The sequence below is a fragment of the Sipha flava genome, unplaced genomic scaffold (genome assembly GCF_003268045.1).
Source record: "Sipha flava isolate LNK unplaced genomic scaffold, YSA_version1 521_pilon_pilon, whole genome shotgun sequence".
Lineage (NCBI taxonomy): Eukaryota > Metazoa > Arthropoda > Insecta > Hemiptera > Aphididae > Sipha > Sipha flava.
Window position 1 is genome coordinate 138,658 of NW_020273477.1, and position 23,542 is coordinate 162,199.

General features: G+C 28.1%; 2 protein-coding genes across 2 annotated transcripts in view; both read right to left on the reverse strand.

Moving 5' to 3' along the window:
* LOC112690813 overlaps positions 1 to 16,439 on the reverse strand; it is a 152,619-nt gene extending 136,180 nt beyond the window's left edge. Inside the window, exon 1 of the mRNA XM_025564909.1 lies at positions 15,927 to 16,439. Within this exon, the coding sequence (XP_025420694.1) occupies positions 15,927 to 15,987 (61 nt within the window). The 5' untranslated portion in view covers positions 15,988 to 16,439. The remainder of the gene's footprint in view (positions 1 to 15,926) is intronic.
* A 3,574-nt stretch (positions 16,440 to 20,013) lies between these two features.
* LOC112690822 (zinc finger BED domain-containing protein 5-like) lies at positions 20,014 to 20,952 on the reverse strand. The gene has a single exon (XM_025564917.1). The coding sequence runs from the start codon at positions 20,950 to 20,952 to the stop codon at positions 20,014 to 20,016; it is 939 nt and encodes a 312-aa protein (XP_025420702.1).
* Positions 20,953 to 23,542: the final 2,590 nt, after the last annotated feature.

Here is a 23,542-nt window from a genome sequence, read left to right on the forward strand (position 1 = left end):
TTTTAATGCTACCTGCCGGCACACACACTGCGGCGAACAGCTCATGAACGATGTCAACTATTTAGTCGGACTCGAGAAACTATTCCGTAACACTTGTGCGGAGGGTTCGAGAACGTAAAAAATTCGTCACCGACGTGGTTGGCGGAAAACCGAACTTTCGTGAAGTTTTTTACTGCAGCTTTACTTTCCGTAGTATTGTGTCATTATTCATAACGCGCATACAGCAGTGTACAGCTGAACATTAATACAAAACAAAACGATGACGTGCATAATATTATTGTAATGATAGTTTCACGAAATCCATTTATATGCGATGAATAAAAATCAAAAACAACATCAATAATACTGTTGCATCCTTACATGATTGCTCTTTGAACGTACGTCACTGATTCGTAGTAGTTTTCTTTTAGCCGATTCCATTCTAGTGTTTTTTGTACCCTCCGGGGATTGTGTCACGAGAAACTTTACGTTGAAAAACCCCGAATCGTTTACATATATTTGAGTATAGTCTTATTTTTTTTTTTAGTTTCTATTACAGATTCCGATCAAAGTGAGGAATGTTTTGGTTTCACAATGATGTGAATTTTTTTTTTTTTTTGGTTCCCTCTATTGTCACTTTTTTGGGTGGGAATGTTCTAAAAGTTTCATGTAGTCCTATCAATTGAATAGAGGAATCGGGCACAGATGGTGTTTATATTGATAGTGAGATGATATTTTTGGAACATTTCCAGAAAATATGGAAATACATGAAATTTATTGTGAGCACGCTCTTAATAAAATCGATTTCGGTTGCTCTTTTGTAGCTTTGATGATAATAAAATAATTTTAAATTTAAATTTCACACCAACTGTCTATTTACGTAATATTTCATTTTATTGAATATGAAACTTTAAAATCATGTTATTATTGAAATGGCTATTTTTCTTTTAATTTATAATTTAATAAAATTTAATCAAAACCCTGATTTTTAAATACTACATAACCGAAAAATATATTCATGCTCTAATAATTTGTTTTTTATTTTTGGTATTAATAAGTTTATTTAGTTAATCTATGAATATTACAAACAAATATTTTAGTTATACCATCGATAACGAATAGAGTTGTAAACATTCCATGAATATTTACAGTATCTACGATTGTTATTTTTTGAGTTTCGATGAAAAAAAAAATTAGATTTCATAGAAAACTGGAGTGTCGTAAATATTTCCGTATTTTTTTAATATTCTACGATGGTTTTTGGAAAACTGTAAAAAAATTTTTAAATTAATTTATTTCAAAGCATCAATAATATAAATATATTATTATATTTATTTAATTTTTTTTGTGGAAATAATTTATATGAAGAAAATATAATATAATATAATTACACAAACAAATATATGGTATTAAAATGTATTATTATTATTTATATTTAATATAAACTTATATTTTATTTTTACTTACAAAGAGGAATTTCACGACAAACTTTTATTAATATTATACTTTTACTCATAGTTAAACTAAAATTATATTTGAAAATTATTGTTTTCTTTACATGTAAATATTAGTTTAAAAATAATGATTCAATTTTTATACAGCAACTACTTTAATCAGAAATGTAACATAAAATGTACATTAAAACTAAATTAGGTATTATTCAATTATGTCATCAGTAATTTTTCCCTATGCATAATAATATATTTAAGAATATGACGGAATAAAGAGTTATAATTTTATCTGAGGATTAAACAAGTTTTAATTTTTTAGGGGCATTAGTTCAATACTAATTTTATATTATCAAATCAATAAAAAATGTTTTTTTTTTCCATTTCAAGTAATAATATATTTTATTAAAAAAAGATTAATTCCGCAATAAATGTACTTTCTTCAATGATATAGTGTCTATAGTGAATTTATCACAAACAATGATTATTATATGCCTCATATTTTTGAAGATAAAAAATTGTTCATCTTATATATTTATTATTCAGATAAAATCATTGTGTATTAAATATTACTGTGTATCGATTGGTGTATGATTTATACATTGATTAGTTACAAATTACATTCAAGAGAATTAGGTACAACGAATTATTCTTTAAAAATTATTAATGAAAGTTATACATTAAAATATTGATAAAATTAGTTGTACTTATGAAAAAACTTCAATAATGATGAGACATAATTTATTTGGTAGATAGACGAAGACGTTATTCCATTAATTATTATTACTTTTTTTTAACTATCCTTGCGTATTTAAATATATTTATAAAAGAAAGAGAACAATTAACGTACACGTTTACGAGTAACGATTAATGTAAAACTTCCTAGAATATTGATGACCAAACGTCGCTCGTTACACTTAAATAATCTACATGGTTATAAATAAACGAGAAAAGTGTTGAGTACACCGAAAAAAGGTGTATAACGTATACGGTATTTTTTTTCTTCGTTGCTTTTACAAAAACCATTTTTATATAAAAAAAAAAATCCCTAACCGTCCCGGTTCAACATTATCGAGTGGAAGCGAAACGAAGAAAATATCCGCTGCGATGCCGCTTGAGGCGGACCGTAAGAAAAATATACGCAAAAAAAAGAAGATTATTCGTTCACATGTCGTTGTGCGTTGTTTACGTTAAACTAATAAGGCCGATAAAATCGAGCGGTTCGATCGATATAGCCGTATTACGGTAAACACGAACGGCTGAAATGCGTTTTGAAAACGATTCTCAAATAAACAAATTATCGGCCGAGTGACGGTACGCCGCGGACGTTGCGCAGCTGCTCGCGTCGACTGCTGTTTAGCTTAACGTTCTCTCGTAAACCGTAACAATAAAACGGAACCGATTATTGGTGACTAGTGTGTAATTGCGGACCCGCAGAAGTGGCGCGTGTGTGCTGGCGCGCGCGCGCGTACAGTTGTGGTTCGATTTCTGTGTCGGTCGAGTCGTTTCGTTGCAGCCCACACCTGGACGGTTCCCAAGACAATAAAACCGAGCAAACGGCTTTTAATTACCAAAACAGTAGTGTGCGCGTCACAATTTTAATATGTTTTTAGAACTAAACCAGAATGAAATGCACAAACTCGTAGCTTTTAATATTATAGTTCATTCGAATCCCCTTGACGTGCTTATTTAATCAAATCGAGTTCAAAGGCCGAGTTCATTGTAAAACCACGCAAAATTAGCCGTACTAAAATAACTATCATTAATGCAGTAAGACTTACGATATTTTTTCTCCCGTACAATTTTAATTAATAAAATATATAAATAACATTCAATGTAATAATAATATTAGGGAACGCGTAAAAGGTTTTTTTTTATAAAGTTTTTTTTTTTTCCAAAGAGATTCCGAGCACTTAAATTTGTTGCGATTCGACTGAAACTTTTAATTTCGATTACCTGTTAGGCTTGGGGGGCACGACAACGTGAATCCCCAAATATTCGCACAGTCACCCATTCAGCCACCCTACGATCAACCACACTTAGCCCTTAGATTTTATCTCTATACGTTTAATAACAGTATTTCTAACAACGAAAACATTAAAATATGTGAAAAACATATTTATTTAAGTGCCATTGAGTACAATTTAATCAAACGTAAAAAGAACAGTGGAATTATAAAAACTCTACAACGGGTTATAAGTGATATTGAAATGTTTTATAAACCATTCGCATCGATGATTCATACAGATGAATGAATAATTATAATTTAGGAGAATGAAATCGATTGGTTTTTACCCTTAAACTATCGCGAAAAGATTATAAATAAACATGCGATTATAATTGTCGAGAAAAAATAAAATAAATTTCCTACATTTTTAGTCGGCGACTGTTTAGAAATTATCTGGTCGCGTATTGCGTCGGTTAGGGCTGAACAATTTTAGGGACCTGTATTAATAAGTAATAACTAAATAGGTAGGTTTTATAATCAAAAACAGTTTTATAGCTATATCTTAAACATCTTTAACAGTTCTAAATTCGTAATCGTAATTGACGGTATTCATCGTACTCGGGTATTTCTATAAATTCCTCCTTGCTATTATCATCCAGTTAAAACTATAAGATATTTTTGATATTAGAATAGCACAATTATAACATATTATCCATTATCGATAAAGTATAGCCTATAGGAAAAGTTAATGTATTTTATCCGAATATTTCTGAGTTTATAAAAAAAAATGTACTATTCGCTAGGGGTCCATAATTGTTTGATATTCGTTGTAGGTCCCTCTGTCTCCCTCCTTAATCTGGGCTTTCGTACAACTATTACACGCAATTATATTTATTGATGGAATACATAAATATGTCCATTTCAATTTTGTTCACAGAGGTTTTTCTAAATATTATATTTTGCGGTTCCTCTCAATTTTTTTTGAGTACCATCAGCATTTTACAAGATTCTTCTTTGACTCTGTCCAGTTAATCCGCAACAAAACATCCAAGGAAATAATATTTCACCTAATTGCGGTCCGTTTTGTGTATTTACTCTTTAACCTTTTTCTGGTCTGCCCAAAATGATTTTATTTTTTATTTTGCGATGCAGCCTTAACTTATTTCTATCTCAAGTTATTGAGGTAGAAATATATAAAAAATGTATGTTATTTAAGAAAATGTAATAAAAGTTTGAATCTGAGAGTTAAAAAAAAAAAAAAAAAAAATTATGTCAATATTTATAAATAATAAACAGATAATATGTGGCAAAAATCATCTTCATGGTTGTATGTAAAAACAAGAATAATAACAATTTTAAATAATAAAATGTTCTTAATAAATGCGAAACAAAAAATTATGTTTGAAAAAAGGAATTTATCTGGATTAAGAAAACATTTTATTTTGTTTGAGAATAAAACTGTAGTGACAATTAACGGGAAATTTCAATTGTAAATCTTAATACTGAGTTTGACCCATGATCATGACGTTATGTTCTGACAAATTCTTATTAGAAGTTCGAAAAAACTTCAATAGCAATAAAAACTATCACTTGTTCGAGGTACTGCGCATAAAGTACCAATTTTACGAATTTACCTCATTCATATCATTTTCACGTGACCTTGTTCTCGTAGGTTTGTATATATTTCATAAAAAAGTCATATTGTGTTTTAGACGAAAAACGCGTAGTGGATATTGGGAGATGTTTATTTAAGCATGAGGTTTCTTTAGTCTTTTTAACAAATCACTTGAAATTATAACTTCGGGATATTTCTATGTACCTTCTATATTTGAAAAAAAAAACAAAGTAGCGTACTTTGTTAACTGCTTAAAATAATCGATTTACTAATTTCCCTTCGATTTAATGATTGATCGGTATTTACTAAATGTCATAGATGAACTATAACTCCGGTTCCCAAATTATAAAATTAATAGCTACTTCCAAAAAAAAAAACAATAAACGATTTTTTATTATTTAAATATAAGCAAGTTATTGTCGATCTAAAAATTAATATATTGTAGTGAATTATAAAATATTAATAATTGCCTTGCGTCTAACTTAATAAATGCTTGCACCTCTCTTGGGAACAGTTTGGGATCCGTTAAACTATTATATTACAAACAAAACTTTACCATAAACGATCTTAAGATGTGCGCACATGCGAAGCAGATTTTCAATAACGTATTATTGTGAGTGGTCATTAAAAAATATTTTGGGGAACACAAAACATTATTTCCACCAAACCCGTTTTACTACTGCAACGAACCGATTGAGATGATGACCAGTACGTTATTATTGGGCTGACTTTTATCGTTGCTCAAACTTTTACTGCGTTGTTGCTGTTATCAAATCACGTGGAAAATATTGAGTTTTATCGAGTATTTATGTATTTTTTTATTGTTTCGATACGTGTCCATGGAAATAAAAAAAAAAATACCAATACCGTCATTGTTTTCAACTACAATGTACCATAAAACTTGTGTCCATATAGAGTTCTAGTACAACAACTATAAATGAACTACAAGTGCATACATCCCATTTCATTCGTTTGTCTATTTCTTTATGTGAAATTTAATCAAATCCTCTCTACAGTATCTGTTTTGAAACACTTAGATTGATTTCGATCTTAACTTATCTGTTCCCAATTGTGTTAAAGCATTATTAATCATAGTACAATGTAGTATTTTTAATTTACTTCCAAACAAAATGTATTTACTGAAATACTACAATACAAAATGTACCAATGAGAATAGAGAAAAAATGTGACGTAATTCTTTTCACAATATTCTGGACGTCCCAAAGCCCTTAATGCCATCAGTCTCGACCATGTGTTCTAATCCATAGAACAACATATGTTTTTGAATATATTTCGTCTTTTTAAGAAAAAACTTTTTTCTACTTTTTTTTTATATATATATATAATCGTATTTGTGTAACTGGAAATATTTTCGGTATCTAAAGTATGGTTTTCATATTATTATAACGTTGATCGTTATAAGCTTATGGTTTTACCAGGAGAAAAAAATAAACACTAGTATAATATATCAGAAATTAATTTATGAATATATTTACTCGTTGAGAATGAAAGTGAATGAGAACTAGGTGACAAATTGTGAAATACTTTTCTTACATTACTTTGATAATCATATGCATTTAATTACTCGATGGAAAAAAATATATGGTAATAAAAATGATGAGCAAAATATTTTCATATTATATTATATTTTATATTATTATTATCTTGAAGGGTTTTATACATTTTTTATTGAAGTATAATAAAAAAGTAAAAAAAAACATCCAGACAAAAGATTATGAACTCATCAAAATCTATTTAGATATTTTTCGTGCCCTCCTTGAAAAAGTGTTTAAAATTAGTCTTGCACATATGCAAAAAAAATTAAGTTCCATGCTTAACTTAAATTAATAAAATGTCTTCAAGTTTTTAACATCATATTCGTATCAAAGATAAAAATAGTTTAAAATGCATTATCTATTTCTTTATGAAAATTTAAAAGACAATTTATATACAGGTAAATCGCATAGTTCAGTTAATATTTTTTAACTGATTCCATTATGTTTTATAAAAATTAAAAATGGTTAATACGAGTACATCAAAGGTATCGTCAAATTGTGATGAGAAGAATAAATCCTTCAAAATTTATTTTAGTATGTAATATTATTATTTATATATTAATTTATATTTTTATATTTTATGAAAATCAACTAATGTTCAACTTATGAAATATTAATGCAATGATTATCTATGGTTATTTAACAAATATAAAGTCACTGTGAACACATAATATGTATTTAAATATAAGTAATATTTTAAAAAAATGTATTGATTTAATTAACAATATTTCTTAATATTTTATCAAAAAAAAAAATGCATTGTAATTTTTAAAACGATCTATAACACTTACAATACTCATTATGATTGATATATGATTGAAAAATAATAACTTTATTGAATGCGATATTATTGTAAACCTAATTTTTTATGGCATGGCACATAAAGAGACAGAAAATACCGTGAACTACGTTTCCTAATAAAACACAAATAAATAAATATTTCCGTTTTATTTTAATAATATCATATTAGAATTTTTATAAATTTAAATTTGACGATTTCCAATTTGCACCTACTTACAGATAATAATAATTTGCATAGTATCAAAATGCAATCTTTATTTACTTTGAATTTTATTTGTATATTATTGTATCTTCAAGACTATAATTATTATCGCTCGATATTCTAAAAAAAAAAAATAAAATAAAATAAAATCATATACGATAATAACTTTATAAGGTTTTTTTTTTCATTTTTAAATCGTTGATAATGCTGTGTATACCAAAATTTATTTTTAATAACCTATATAAATTTAGAGCCTACATTAAGGGAAGTAGATACAGAGAGATATGGAGAAGAAGTTGTTTTACGAAATAATCTTTAAGACCGGAAGACCTTTAAAAATATATATATAAATATAATTGGGATATTTATTTTTTGACCAATTACAATCCAGCAACTATTACAAGGTAAAATAAATTGTAATGTTTTAAGTAATATGAAACAGTGTGGAAAAAGTGTGAAATATATTTTGAAGATAAACACCATTAATTCAAATTTTCAGTCTTACATTAATGGGGTGTAACTATTTTATTGTCATTAATATTACCATGGAAAAAAACATATTTTTATGTACTTTACTTGAAACGTGACTATTTTAAAATATTTCAGCAATTAAAGGATTTATTCGGTTATTTACATAGCCGTTTTCGATTAATATCATTATTTTTATCATAATAAAAATGTGAAAAAAAATGAATTGGTTGAATAATAACCAATAAATAATTTAGTTTAAAAATTTGGAATAAAATACAGTCTTAACTTTCCTATAGTTAAAAATCAATTCACACCACAATAATTACATACTAAATATTCAGCTTTATAAATTATTACTTTGGTGATCTGTAGATAGTGAAACAAACAAATTATTTAAAATATATATTTATTTTCTTAATCAAATAATATAATTGATAATATATACAAAAATTATATATAAACTGTAGTATTCTTTATGGAAAAACAATTTTACTTTAACTTATTTATAAAAATAAATTGTTGTAGAGTATATAAAACTGTTTATTTCAGTATATAATGATATTTTTTTGAACATCATGAATTCCTGGCAATTATAATTACTATCACTCACATATTTAAATACATAAATATATAAATTACAAATAAATAATACATAAAAATATTACATGTTATATACATAATGCACATGAATGTAAATTAGTGAGAACCAATGAAAACGTGGTACATCGTCTAAATCAGTATGAAAGTTCCTCTTGATGAAATTAATTGTAATTAAGTTAATTTTAATTATAGAAAATCAAGACGAACCAATTTCTTGTATTCGATTAATGTAATTAAAAATTCAAATTTTTTTACTGTATTTAAATTAAAAAAAATTATATATCAATTAAAAACTTCAATCATTTTCAACAGACGCATCATACGATTTTGACGACGAACAAAATCAAAACCTTAAAAAGTAGACTCATCTTTTCCCTCAAATTATTTTTAGTTCAATCAAGACATTTCGAAATACCTGATTTTCAGTGAATATATGGGTTTCAATGATCTTTTTTTTTAAAACCTGTCATAATTTAATAGTTATTATAGTTACTTATTCAATAACATTAAATTATTAATACTAAAACATGTCAAGTTCATACACACAATTACAATATTTTAATTTATTTGAAGACAATTTTAAAATAATAACAAATTTTACATATAATTAATGTGAATACTCAATTTGAATTCGTTAGTTATTAGCTTAAACTATAATGTTTACAGGTAAAAATTCATAAATTCAATATGTTTCTTTGACAGTCAAATACGTTAATGGTGAAAAGGTAGAAAAAACAAATTGAATTATATATTTCATTGATTATGGAAAAGTGCATTAAATCACATTAAAAATATTCAATAATCCGTTAGTTATAAATAAAACAATTATTCGAAATGTAAGAGAAGTTAAAAAGATAAAGAAGTATCAAGTCTGGATGACAAGACATAAAATATGTTATTAAGCTAAGGAATTTTGTGCATGTTAGTATACAAAACTAAAATGATATTATAAATTATAAAAAACTATTTAAGTGTTCTGTACGATTTGTATGTAATTTTTTTTTTTAAAATAAAAACCTTATGATTTATGTATCCAATTTGTTTTTAACAAATCTTAACTGAACTCTAATGCTGTTCAAGATATTGTTGACCCATAATTTACATACAGTATTTCAAGTGTAAAATATATTGGGTTAAAATGAGTTTATTAACTTGGATGAATCTGAATTTCATTAAAATATTTGTTGCGTTTGAAAGATTAAAGTATTGATCAATATAAAGGGTTTAAGTTATTTGATACCTTGTGCATATGGTATTATCATTGAAACAGAATCGGTAGACAAACCAATCGAATTGACACAACGTTTAATTGCATTTTATCAAAAAATTAATATTATAGTATATATTATATATAATATATAATTCACGTAATAATAAAATTAACTTCAAAATACTATTAACATTGAAAATTACATCATCATAAAAAGGATTATAAATAAAAAAAATTAATAATTATATTAATTATATAGCTCATAAACTATTCTTTATTTTAAATTAAAAAATAAAAATAAATAAATCATGGTAGTTAAATTGTCGTCAGACTAATAAAATAAAAATAGTTACACCTCATGAAATATTTGCAATTATTTACTTAGTTGCGTACAAAATATAATTTTGTACTTTATTATTTATAACGTTAATTATTATTTGACATAACCACAACATATATCGGTAGCTTAATAACTAGTATTAAGATAAAGCTTTGAAAAATAAAAGTAATATATTAAAATTATCTTAATTAAATATCAATTTATTAATGAACTGTATGAAATGTTAAATGTTATGTCATCTTTAAGTCCAAATTCACGACTGAAAAAAAGAATTGGTCGACGGAGATAAGAGCCGAAGACTTTAAAACTTGGCACAATGCGAATACTCGTATTTCATAAATATTGTTGTCGAGGATAATAACCTAAAAATATGCGTTCAAGTTTGAATTTTGGCCCGCCATTAAGTTAAGAGAAACGTCGATCACATTGTTCGACGTTAATCAAACACTTAAGCCTATTATTAAGATAAGCATATATTATAAAGATTAACTACATAGTCTATGTTTAAACACAGTGTATTATTGTTAGGTTACATTTTTGATTGGTGAATCAAACGAAATCTTAATAATGTTATTAATCTGTTATTATTTTCAAATTACTTTTCAATACCCATAAGTAATCCATAACATAAATTCATGAAATTTGTAATAAACATTTATTGAACCTACAAAAACTTATGAGTAACTTAACAATTATGGATATAATAACAATTTAGGTTATATATTTAAGATAAAGGAATCACATGAAAGTTAAATATATCTTTATTGGATTTTTAAGTAGGTAGGTATAAATTATGTTTTTGACGCTTTCTTTTAAACTTCGTTGTTTAAATGGTGTTTTGTTCATAAAAATAAATGTTGAATTCATAAAATTAGACAAACAATTAATTATTATTTAATTACATTTTTAAACTTTTATTATATTTTAATAAAAAATAAACTATGTTCGATCAAATTGAGTTTTATTATATTATTTCGAATTTAATATTATAACTTTATTTTTGCCTATTTTTCTACCTAGTCAAAATCAAAATATTTTTATTTATTTTAAATAACTATAAAAAATAATAAGTAAAAATGTATTTATTTAAAAAATATCCTTAAATAATTAGAGTTCACCCTACTAAAAATAACAGATCATTAAAATATCGAAACACTTAGTATTAATATTGTACGATTATAAAAAGACAACTATAAATAATTATAATTGTATTATAATATTGATTAATAATGAACTTCAAAGTAAGAAATGTAGAAAAATATTCATAATTTGTAAAATATTCTGTCAACAATATTCATGTAAAACATATTTATTATAATTTCAATTGTATGTCACTTTTTTCTATTGGTTATACTATGTAAAGGACTTCGGTTCGTTAAATTAAGCTAACTAATGTGTATTCATTGTTGCTTTAAAATAAAATTAAAATAAAATATTTAAATCATATAACATATTATAGTTTTGACATAAATTAAATTGTATAGTGAAATTTAATCACAATACTATCATACCTTCAACCGTGTTGTTGACATTTTGTCATGTATAAACTTCAGAACGTATCTTACGCTAATTTATTTGAATTCGGAATGACGAAAATGTATACATATATATTTTTTTAATCTTCCATGCTTAAGGTTAATAATATTATTAAATAAAATAAAAATCTTTGGACGACTGTGACAGATTTATTATGCAACCCTGTCTCTTATATAATATATATTTTATGAATACATGTCGTTAGTCAAATGTCAACGCAGTGGTACACGATACGCGCACACAATACATTAGAATATATTTTTATGCAACAATAAAAAAATCATTTTTTCTCTAAATATATTGTTTAAAAATATTCTACTTTATATCGGTGAACTTTAGAACTTTCAAGACGTATTTTTTCTTTTATTTATTAATCAATAAATAATTCAATTAATCGTGGTAGGATTACAATATAAAATGTTAATCATAACATGCGCATAAATAATATAAGTGTATTAACGCGCACATTAAATCCAAATAATCTTTGCAATGTCAAAACGTGAAAACAATAAAACGATCAACATTAATTAAATTTAATTATATATTATTTAATTTAATTTAATATAAATTTAATTATATATATTTAATTAATTAATATTTAATATCAATTGATAGAAATTGTACGTATCAATTTTCATTTTCAATGGATATGTTTAAACAGTAATTAGTTTTTAGATCGACTTGATTGATCATTTTCTGCTTTGATTCATATTTTGAACGGAAATGTCATTCTTTTATAACGTAGAATGTCGCAGATTTTCAATAATTCAATCATAATAAATTACTGACAAAACTATACTTACTTTATCATGAATTATAATTATAATAACATATCTAAGTATTTTTATTTCAAATACAATTTACAGTAATTAAATTTCAACTTTAACTATAAATGAAAGAACATTATTTGATGCAATGAATTTGACAATAAACATATTTTTTTTCGTCTAGTGAGCTCCAATTGACAAAATTATTCGGTAAATTCTTTATTCTTGTGAATTAATAGAAAAAATCCAGCATAATATTTTATTATTCATTAATAATCGCTGTAAAATATGTTTTTAGTTAATATAAGCGTAATTCTTTTACGATTTCCATTTAGCCTCACTTTTTTTGGACTTATTTGCTTAACAAATTAGTTAATAGAAAATATATACTCTCCACTTCTAGGGTAAAATATTTTAACATATGTTTATTTAAATTTTTTCCCCCCAAAAGTAGAAAAATAAACAAGTAAAGTTGGTATGTTTTCATCAGACAAGATATCGAAATTTAAATTGAATTTAAAATATTAAAATGCAAACAGCTTATATTTTAAAATTCAATATTTTACTCGTTTTTCAGAATTTTCATTATTTTATAAATTTATACATTGAATTATAGAATGTACAGAATTGTATCACTTAAATTTAGCTTTAGAACATGAACTAACACCTATAGTTATCCAGACCTATGTTCTTATAAACACTATGTAGTATTTATCATACAGACGCCAACAATACCCTACTCCAATTAAGCAACTGCAGTTATACGAAAAGTTATTTCTGTATAGTTTTCATTTGATCAACAATAAAATATAAACGTTTGTTGAAACATTATAATAAAATGAAAAAAAAGATAAAAACAATAGTTTTAAAATAAATTTTGAAATATTTAGTACAAAATAATGATTAAAATATGATTTTAACAAAATAAAATACAATATTTTTTATTTAGTATTATGACACGTATGTTTTATTATTTAATGTAGCCTAAAAGTATTCAAACGAAGCATACTGTAATTCAATATAAAATTACGTTTAATGAACACTACTTTTAAATTTTAAAATTTAGATAAAACGGTTTTCGTATTAGGAAAATATTTTTTCATACAAATATAGCTAAAAGGATAATGAGACTTATTAAATATGTGTTTTCGAGCATTTTAAATAAATTTGAATTGATAATTTATAATATTTCTTTGATAATTGTTGTGCACAGATATTAAATTCATTCATATAAACCGAACTCTTGTTCGTTTCTAAGACGTTTTACTTTATTTAATTAACGTCAGCTCTATGAATATTAATATTTGAAATGATATCAATTAAAATTTGGGATTTCTTTGTCAAATAAGCATTGTGAAGTTCTAAACTCGGACAAAAGTGATAAACAAAATACCTTTCACGAATATTATAAGCTCTATCACGCACTATAGTTATTATTTCGATTTAATAAAAACTTTTGTGTGAAGTATATTGTTCACAATTAGTGCTCATACATTTTGATAAAACAATCATTTTCGGTATTAATTATTCAACATTCGTAAAACGAAATTAATTTAATTGAAAATTCAAAGATATTTTTTCGTTCAGTCATTTTTATGTTTTCATTTCGAAACTATATAGCAAATTTTAAATCACATATGCTTTTATTTACAATTTAAATGCATATGTGAAGGTTTATTGTATTATTATATTTAAATAACGAAAATAATAAATGTTTGATAAAATGAAATATTAATGTTTCACTAATTTAATAATTTTTATCATAACCAGTCAAGTATAGAATTCACCCTATGATTTATTAGTTAATTATGTTTATTACCCAAAATTCAACAAAATATTAAATTTAAATTCTATAAAATGTGATAAACGTATTGATATATTGCATAATATGTTTAATGTACAATACGGCTACGACTGTTTGTAGTGCGACGTAGTTTTCATCGAGGTGTAACGGATACGTAGGTATTAATCACCCTCAAGAGACGGTTCACCAGTAAAGTAAGTGAACAAAATAAATCTGGAAATTAGTAAGATATCTAAGGAACCAATCCAAAATTTGCGATGTTTATGTAATTTTTCTTTTTAACAAAGTCTCTGGTCGTATTCATGTTGAACTTGGATTCCATGTCCCTCGTGTATAAAATTATTTCATCCGCAAAAGTTATTTATTTGTAACAATTATATATATATATATATATATATATATATATGCATGCGTGCATGCGTGCGTGTGTGTGTGTGTATTTATCACATAATTTGTTTTGGACATTTAAATCAAATCAAAAGAAGTGAAATAGTATTATTATGGTATAGTATACCTACTGTATAATTGATATTCATCAGTATTAACTATAATAGTGGTGTGCGCGTAACCGTAATATAGCCGATACCCACACAATTCGTATTATAGGTGTCTAATTTAGTGTATAACTGTAATATTAAGCGACAGGATTTGAATTCGTAATGTGTATCCATTTGTATTGTATTATATGCCCGAATGGGAAACTTCTATGATAATTACATAATTTGATCAGATATTAAAGATATATCAGATCCTTATCCGGGGGATCGGGTTGTCAGATTTTTACGTTGCCCGTGAAGATTTCTGCAGGTCAAAGGTGATAACAAATGTTAAACTAAATTTCAAAACTTTTCGCTCTCCTACAAGGTACAGTGGTTTATGATGATATAATGTGACGACAACGGTCAATGCACGCGAAGACGATCCGAAAGAAACTAAAGTCTTGATAATAATATTGTTTTAACGTCTTACACTAAACGTTCAACTATTTTAAGGGTGAATGTATTTATATTATATATAAGTCACGTGGAGCACGAAATATTAGTAATGAATAATAATAAAAAAGTGTTGCTGTAACATGTTATACGAGCGTTGTGAAGAGTGAAATCATCGTTTATCTCAAAATCACTATCATTATGTTATGAACATGTGCGTTGTGTACGAATTCGCCACCGTTTCCAAATTCGCCGAACGAGGTGGAAATGACAGTATTTTTTTCGCTCGCTTTTACAACAGGTACATACAGGTATTATTTACAAACAATCGTACATCAATAGATCAGCGATATTCCGTCATGGAACCCGTCGACCGATGTTTCACGTGTTTTGTGAACTTTTTTTTCCTGTCGATCTAATCGTTTCTTTAAAAACGCATACAGGACCCGAACGTTAACCGGGTAAGAAAAGGGAAAAATGGCACCACGCGGATTGTTCGGTGCACGTGAACGGCCTCGTGAGTATTGTACGCCCGGAGGATCTTTTCGACAGTGAGCTCTATTGGCCGGACGAATCCAAATTTTCCGAAGGGATCCGGTGGCGGGATTAAACACCGGGTCGGGAGGGGGGATGTAACCGGAACGCTCGCACGAAGGGCAGGTTAGGTATAGAGAGAAGGTTAAGCATAGACGGTGAAAACGGTGCGCAGACACTTACGGACGAGTAACAGGTAAACGAATACGGCGTGCAGCGACGACGACGACCGGAACATGGCCATCGCGGTGGTCTCCGCTCGGACGGTGTATCTGGTCGGTGTTACCGATGCCGTTCCTCAGCAGCTCTCGCGTGGACCCAAAAAGCGCACCGAGTCCGTAACACCGCCGACGGTGACCGCTTTTTTTACGTACGACGCGCACGAACGGTTCCCGCGCAACGTTGTTCCCAGTCGTGCGGATCACGTGTCACAGGGACACGTCCCGAGGACAAGACGGCGTGGCGCGCAGTTGACGGCACCCTGCGTGAGGGGTGGAGGGATAGCGCGCGCGCACCACGCAGATGCAGAGGGAGGGGAGCCGTGCGAACGTGAACAAAAACGAACGATGCGTTCACCACCGGTCCGTGCCCGGGGCCAGCGCACTATCGCCTCCGGAGCGAAACATCGTCATGGTCCGACTAAGCCGCAAAACGTATCGCCGATGCCGAGAACCACCGAACGTCTGTCGGCCGGCCGCCGTCGAGTCCCGCCGGCCGCTCGCTACGCGGTCGGTGGTTCGCTCTCTCCGCTGCCGACCCTCTCGCGCACCCGTCGTCCACCCACTCTCTTATAGCGCTTATCGCCCGGTCTCCCACGCGCACGCTCCGGTCCCACACTCACGTCCTCGTGTCCCTTACGTTTTCCTTCCGTGCCGTTTGACCCCCCCCCCCCCGCCGTTGTCTGCAGTCCGTCCCCCCTTTCCGTCCCTTCGGTGGCCGTGTGCACGGGTCTGCAAAAAAAAAAAATTACGTCCATTAGAGACGTCAAAAGAACAATTGCTCGACCATCACCACCACCACCACCGCTACCTGACCTGTATCCGTACCCAGTGGAGAGAATCGTCTGGATAATAATATTAAATATCTATTATTTTATCCGCATATAAATGTTAACTTTATCCGTTTATCCATCTTAAATGAACATCTACCGTTTGTTTGTCAAGATATTTTTATTTTTTTATATAATATTCAATTAATATTTCGAGTGCTCCTGTGACTCGGAAATTTTTGCGCTCATCGACTGAGTCAACTTCGACAATGATATTCAATAATGAAAATGTATATTCAAAATTAATATGATTGAAAAAGTATCCATAAGTTTTCCTTAATTTTAACGAACGTTATATCCCAATAAGTAAAGTTATGATATTCATGACTTTTGCATTTTTTTTCCTTTTATCGTATACAAAGGAAAAAAATAGTAAAAAATAGCTAAACATTTTTTTTATCCTTCTTTAATTCATAATATATTGATTTAATTTTGCATTTTTTACTAAAAATGCATATTTTTTTTGGTGTTTTTTAAACGTAATTTTTTATATTTTACATATTTTAGGTCATTTATTATAGTTTTATACAATGTGGGAGTAATTTTTCTCAAATTTTCGATTTTGAATAATAATAAAAAAAAATAATAATTTGATGCCCTAGGCCAGAGATCGACCACCCATGGCCCGCACAAAGGTGGTTAATTTTTGTGTTTTATTTTTGTTCAATAAAATTCTTCATACAATTTTCAATACTACTCAATTCTTTTTTTCTTTATAAATAAAATCTAATCTAATCGTTTAATCTATGAAATTGTTATTATTATCCAATATATTTAATCTGTGGTCATAGTTACTTTGTGTTTGTAGCAATTAGTATTACACTACACCGTGATTACACCCGTACATGTGACTGCATTTGTCATAGTTTCATTTTACGAGTAAATCCAAACATAATGGCAACTAAAAAAGAAAAATTTGTAATGAACATCCTTTTTTTAATAATTCTTGGGTTGATTTATACTTTTTTGTCGAAAACAAAGGTAAGCCATTATGTTTAATTTTTCAAAAAATTAAATTTTTTCTTTAAAGCAATTTTTTCCAGTAACATTCATATTTTTTCACTCGTATTTCTATGTGAAATAATCAAATATAATAGCAATACAATTATTGGTATATATCATATGTAATTTTTTTTTTTTAATGTGGTCCTTGATAAACATTTGAAAAAAAAATATGGCCCACGTGGTTCAAAAGGTTGCCGACCCCTGCCCCAGCAAAAGCATTACTATTTCCTTACTCCTAAATATATTTATTTTAACTTGACAAATAGTGGGCCCTTTTAATAGAGTATTGACCAAATGTAGCTATTATTGAACTAGCGCAGATATATAAATTGAATTATATATCTACGGGATCCACCAAGAATAATCATACACATACTCGTATATAATAACCACAATTGTAGCTTTTTTGGTTATGGATAACAGTTAACAATCATCATCATGATCATCTACTTTTTTTTGGTAAAAAATATCAAACTATTCTCGAAAATCCACGCGGATCAGTTTTATTTTCGTTAATTTTATGTTAATAAATTGTAAAATATCGTGATACCCTAACGGCTAATCGGGTAAACATGTCGCCCAATAATTCTCCAGTGACGTTTCGTTAACGTTTTTCCAGCACAATTAGTTCCGCCACGGAAAGTGTCAATGTTTATACGTGCTGAGACGATATTACACGGTCAACGACCCATTTGGATTCACCACCGATCGGCCAATTAGCACATATACAGATATAAATTTATCATGTAATTTATTCAATTTTTATATGTGTTTTGTAGCTCTTCGTCGTATCGTGTGTTATGTATTCGAAAAGTCCAGTGTGTGTGTATTATTGTAATTTTCATGTATGATTTTTTTTTCTCTTGTTTCGCGAAAACATTAAGTTGTGTAAACGCAAAGCGTCACTGATTTAATTTTTACCTTATTGTGTTGGCGTGAATCGCTACAATTTTATGATTCTTTTACAGACGCGAATCGACACATTTTTTTATTATTGATTGATAATCTAGTGAACATGATATAATTATTGTCTTGTATCTACATCATTATATTTATATACTTGTTTATTATTAACGAGAGCGATAATCGCCATGACTTAGCACAGGGGTTCCCAACCTTTTTATCATGGAGTACCACAAGGAAATTTTATAATCAATTCGCGTACCACTCAAATTCTAAAACTAAATTAGGAGTAAACTTTTTTTTTAAATATATTTTTATTATTTATTCTTTTCTTAACATAATTTATTATTAAATATTTATGAAAGTAAAAATATCTTAATATTTAAATTTATTACAATTTTTAAATTTAATGTGATATTTGTTGTTGTTTATTTTTCACAAGAACATCAATATCAGGCTGAATGGAACTTATTTTCACTCTTAAGTTATTTTTAATATCGAGCCTACTTCTGTACTTATTTTTCAAATACAGCAATTTAGAAAATCCACTCTCACATAAATAAGTAGTGACAAATGGAGTTAAACATTGTAATGCTTGCTTGAAAAGTGATGGGTATTCTATTTTTGTTGACATCCAAAACGAAACCAATGTTTTTTCTTTAAATCAGTCTTTCATTGAGCTGTCACTTACTATATCAATGAATGATTCTCTGTCTTCAACATCTCCAGGAACTTCTTTCTCAGAAGATTCATACAAAAATGGGTTTCTAATCCAATTTTTCTTTGAATAGTCTTCAGAAAAATATTTTGAAAAATTTTTCTTAAGAACTTCCAAGTGTTCCAAGATTTCAACATTTAATTTTCCTTTAAAGAGAGTTCATTTTCATCGATAAATAAAGAAAGATTAGGAAATGCGAAAATGTCTTTTTTTTAATTGGGATTTATATAGATCCAATTTTCTTTTGAAAGAATTTATTTTATCATAAGTGGTGAATATTGTCATATTTATGCCTTGTAATCCCATATTTAAAGTGTTGAGCTTATCAAAAATATCGGCCAAGTAGGCTAATCTAGATAACCATTCTTCATTGTTAAACAAATTCTTCATGTCATCGTCTTTTTCAATCAAAAATAAATGAACTTCAGACCTCAGTTGAAACAATCTATTTAAAATTTTGCCACGAGATAACCATCTGACTTCTGTATGAAAAAGCAAAGTATTAAATTGTCCTCCCATTTCTTCACATAACAATTTGAACAGTCGAAAATTGAGGGCTCTAGCCTTAATGAAGTTAATGATCTTTACAGCGCATTTCAAAACAGAGGATAGTTGATCGGGCATATTTTTGGAAGCCAAAGCTTCTCATGTATCGCACAATGTGTGCTTTTACAATATGGCGCAACTTTCTGTATTCTCGATGCTAGGCCTGTCAATTTTCCACACATAGCTTGGGCTCCGTCTGTACAAATACCAACACATTTTTTCCAAGGCAAATTTATAGTTGACAAGTAACTGTCGATTATTTTAAAAATATTTTCAGCATTCGTATTCGATTTAAGTGATTTACAAAATAAATACTCCTCATTTAATACATTGTCAAAATCATACCGGATGAAAACAAGTAGCTGTGCCATATTTGTTATATCTGTACTCTCATCTACTTGGAGGGAAAAAATCGAACACATTTTTAGCTGAGTACCTAATATTTCTTCAATATTTGAAGCCATAGTATCAATTCTTCTTTTAATAGAATTGTTTGATAATGGAATTTTATCCAACTCTTTAGCAGCCTTTTCTCCTAAAACCGTTTGCACCATATCTTTAGCTGCAGGTAATATCAGCGTTTCACCAACTGTACGAAGCTTTCCATCTTTAACAATCCTAAGGCTAGCTAAATATGATGCTTTTAAATATTTGCTGTCAGAATTAGTGAAATGCGTCATACAATTGGATTCTTTTTTAAAAAATTCAGTTTTTTTTTTAAAAAACTCAATTGGTTTATTTTCCGTTTCAGGGTGTTTGGTTTTTTGGTGACGTTTTAGTAGCGAAGGTTTCATACTTTGGTTTGAAAGTGTCTCTTTACAAATAATGCATAGGGGAATAGGGTTTTCACTATTTTCTGTTTCCGGTATAACCACGAAGCCAAATTTTAAATAATTTAAATCGTACTTACGATTTGGCTGTGTTTTTGATTTTTTAGTTGTATTTCCAACGGAAGAAGTATCATCACCACACTTAAGAAATCTCTTCATAAGAAATAATTCATTAAAATGTTGTTCTTATATTATGAAATAATCGTTATCGCCAATTGAGTTAACTTTTAGTGCTGTACTTATCTGTCGGTAATCGTCCGTCATCCCGACGAAGGTACATTAAATATTATCGTAAATAATATAATATTACATAATAAAATGATCCGCCGTCCGTCGATAACGGCTTATGAGAAAACCATTCACATACCCCATACAAATATACAACGTAAACATAAATAAATATATATATATAATACAAATTAATTAATATTAGGTATAACATTTTACAAAATTGCCAGAAGATTATCATTATCTAAAATCTATACAACGATTAGCTTCGATTATAAACATCGTGTCATCGATATTTATAAAATTAGCTAATATCAAACAAAGTAAATTAAATAATATTGAATGTAAAAAGTAATAAAAACAATTATACAAAAAAATTTCTTCGCGTACCACCCACGATCTGTCCGCGTACCACGGGTTGGGAACCTTTGACTTAGCACATCAATTTTTTGCGAACGCAAATTGGCACAAGAATATAAAATTATTATTTTCTGATAGTGATTTGATAATTTATACACATATTTTAGATAACTGCAACTGGTCAATTTGCGCTCCGCTAACTGTGAGTTTCTTCTTATTTAACATTAATTGTTAGGCCAACTTGTTATTATTTATATTAATCCTGAGAAAGATTCTTATATATTTTATATTATATTTTTTAAACTGTGCTGCTATGAATTATTCCTCCGTTTACTTAAATTATTATTTGTTAATCAGCGATACAGCAAATTATTTACCATTTTCATATTATTATTTAGTCGAATAATTCTATGTTGCTGTGATTTATTCGTTGTGTTGTTATTTATTTATTACGGTACAGCAACATAGTTACCGTTGTATACAATTCTTTACCATTATTTAGTTACTCTTCTTCAATTAGTCTTGAATTACACACAATACATAGTTTTTCACCACATAGCTCACTAGTCACTGCGAGGTGAACCCCACTAATTCTAGTTAAGCTATAAAATCACTACACATTACACAAATACAGTCCACCGAGGTGGTGTGCAACACGCATAATTCGATGACTGTGCAAACGTCATATCATCTGATTCACCCGGCCCAAACAAAATGAGATTCACAAATAAATATGTATTATAAAATGTTTACCTAAATGTTTTAATTGTAAACAAATAAAACACTTCAAAGTCGAAACATATTTGAAAGACCATAAAACAAATAGAAAATGTTTTATTCGTTTTAGGCCTGTTTGTTTTTTTGTTTTTTGTTTTTTTTTTTTAAGTATTTGCTTCTTATCCAGATGAACTATGAAGACATTTTATTGTTTATAAACATTGTTGTAAATGAGCTTATTTCTATTGTGATCTAAATAGATTTTTGATGTACTATTTTCACTTTTATCTAGATAAAAAAATATTTATCTGGGTTCAATACAGATCATACCCACACTGAGAATGGTAAAACAGAGGTGGAGGGAACAGACGTGCCATGAGATGACCATCACCTTGGCCTCAGTGAATTTTTGTCAATGAGACGATCATGCCAATATCCCTATGCTGATAACAATAGCACACCGAGGTTATGACAGGAATATATTGCTTTAATCGAGAATAAATATCAAATCTGGCGCGTTGACCATCGCACGGAATAATAATGCCGTTTTTAAAGTGACCGATTCAACAATGACCGATTACGTAATGAGTAAATCTGTAATTCTTGAATCACCCAATTGATCGCATAGAAATTTTAATTCCCGCTACAAGTGTTACATTTAGAATTTAAAGTCTACTTCATTACTGCTTTTTTATATTTATATTTTATTATTATATTTATATTTATACTTTATTTTATTTTATTTTATATTTATATTTTTATACTTTTTTTTAATTACGCAACTCTTTTAACTTGCCTATTTCACCATAAAGACAACATTAATAAATTCAAATTAAAACAAACAAAACAAAATAAATAAATAAACTCCTAGAATAAGTGAGAGTCCGTAGTTGGGTATTATGCAGAAATGGGTGAATGGTATTGCTATATTGGTCTTTAAAAATTGAAACCAATGTTTATGTCAATTATTTTATGGATATTTAAAAAACATTAAAGAAACATGAAAATTAGAATTTTTTTTGTACAGCTCAAAAAAAATAAAATCGTTTGTTAATTATACCATCTACAGCTAACGATAATATAATCATTCAGTGAACATTTCACGTTTTTAATGTTATTATTATTTGAGTGATAACGAAAACAAGAATTACATTTTGTCAAAAATCAGTAATGAAAACATTTTTTTTTAACTTTACGTCAGTTTTTCGTAATTATAAATAAAATTTAATTGGAAAATTCGTAAAATGGCCCCGTTTTAAGTACTAATTAAACGAGTATTCCTATCACAAATCTCTCGTGGTTGTAATGATCAGAACAGTCCTTTTGATCAAAATCATGTAAACAAACTTAAAAAAAAAAAAAAATAGCACTTCACCAAATATTATACAATATTTAGAAGTGAGAATTTGAATCTTTTAAAAAACTTAAAATTAATATTTTAAGT

Excerpts from the sequence above, each read along its gene's own strand:
- LOC112690822 (XM_025564917.1), bottom strand. The coding sequence starts at position 20,952 with ATGAAGAGATTTCTTAAGTGTGGTGATGATACTTCTTCCGTTGGAAAT.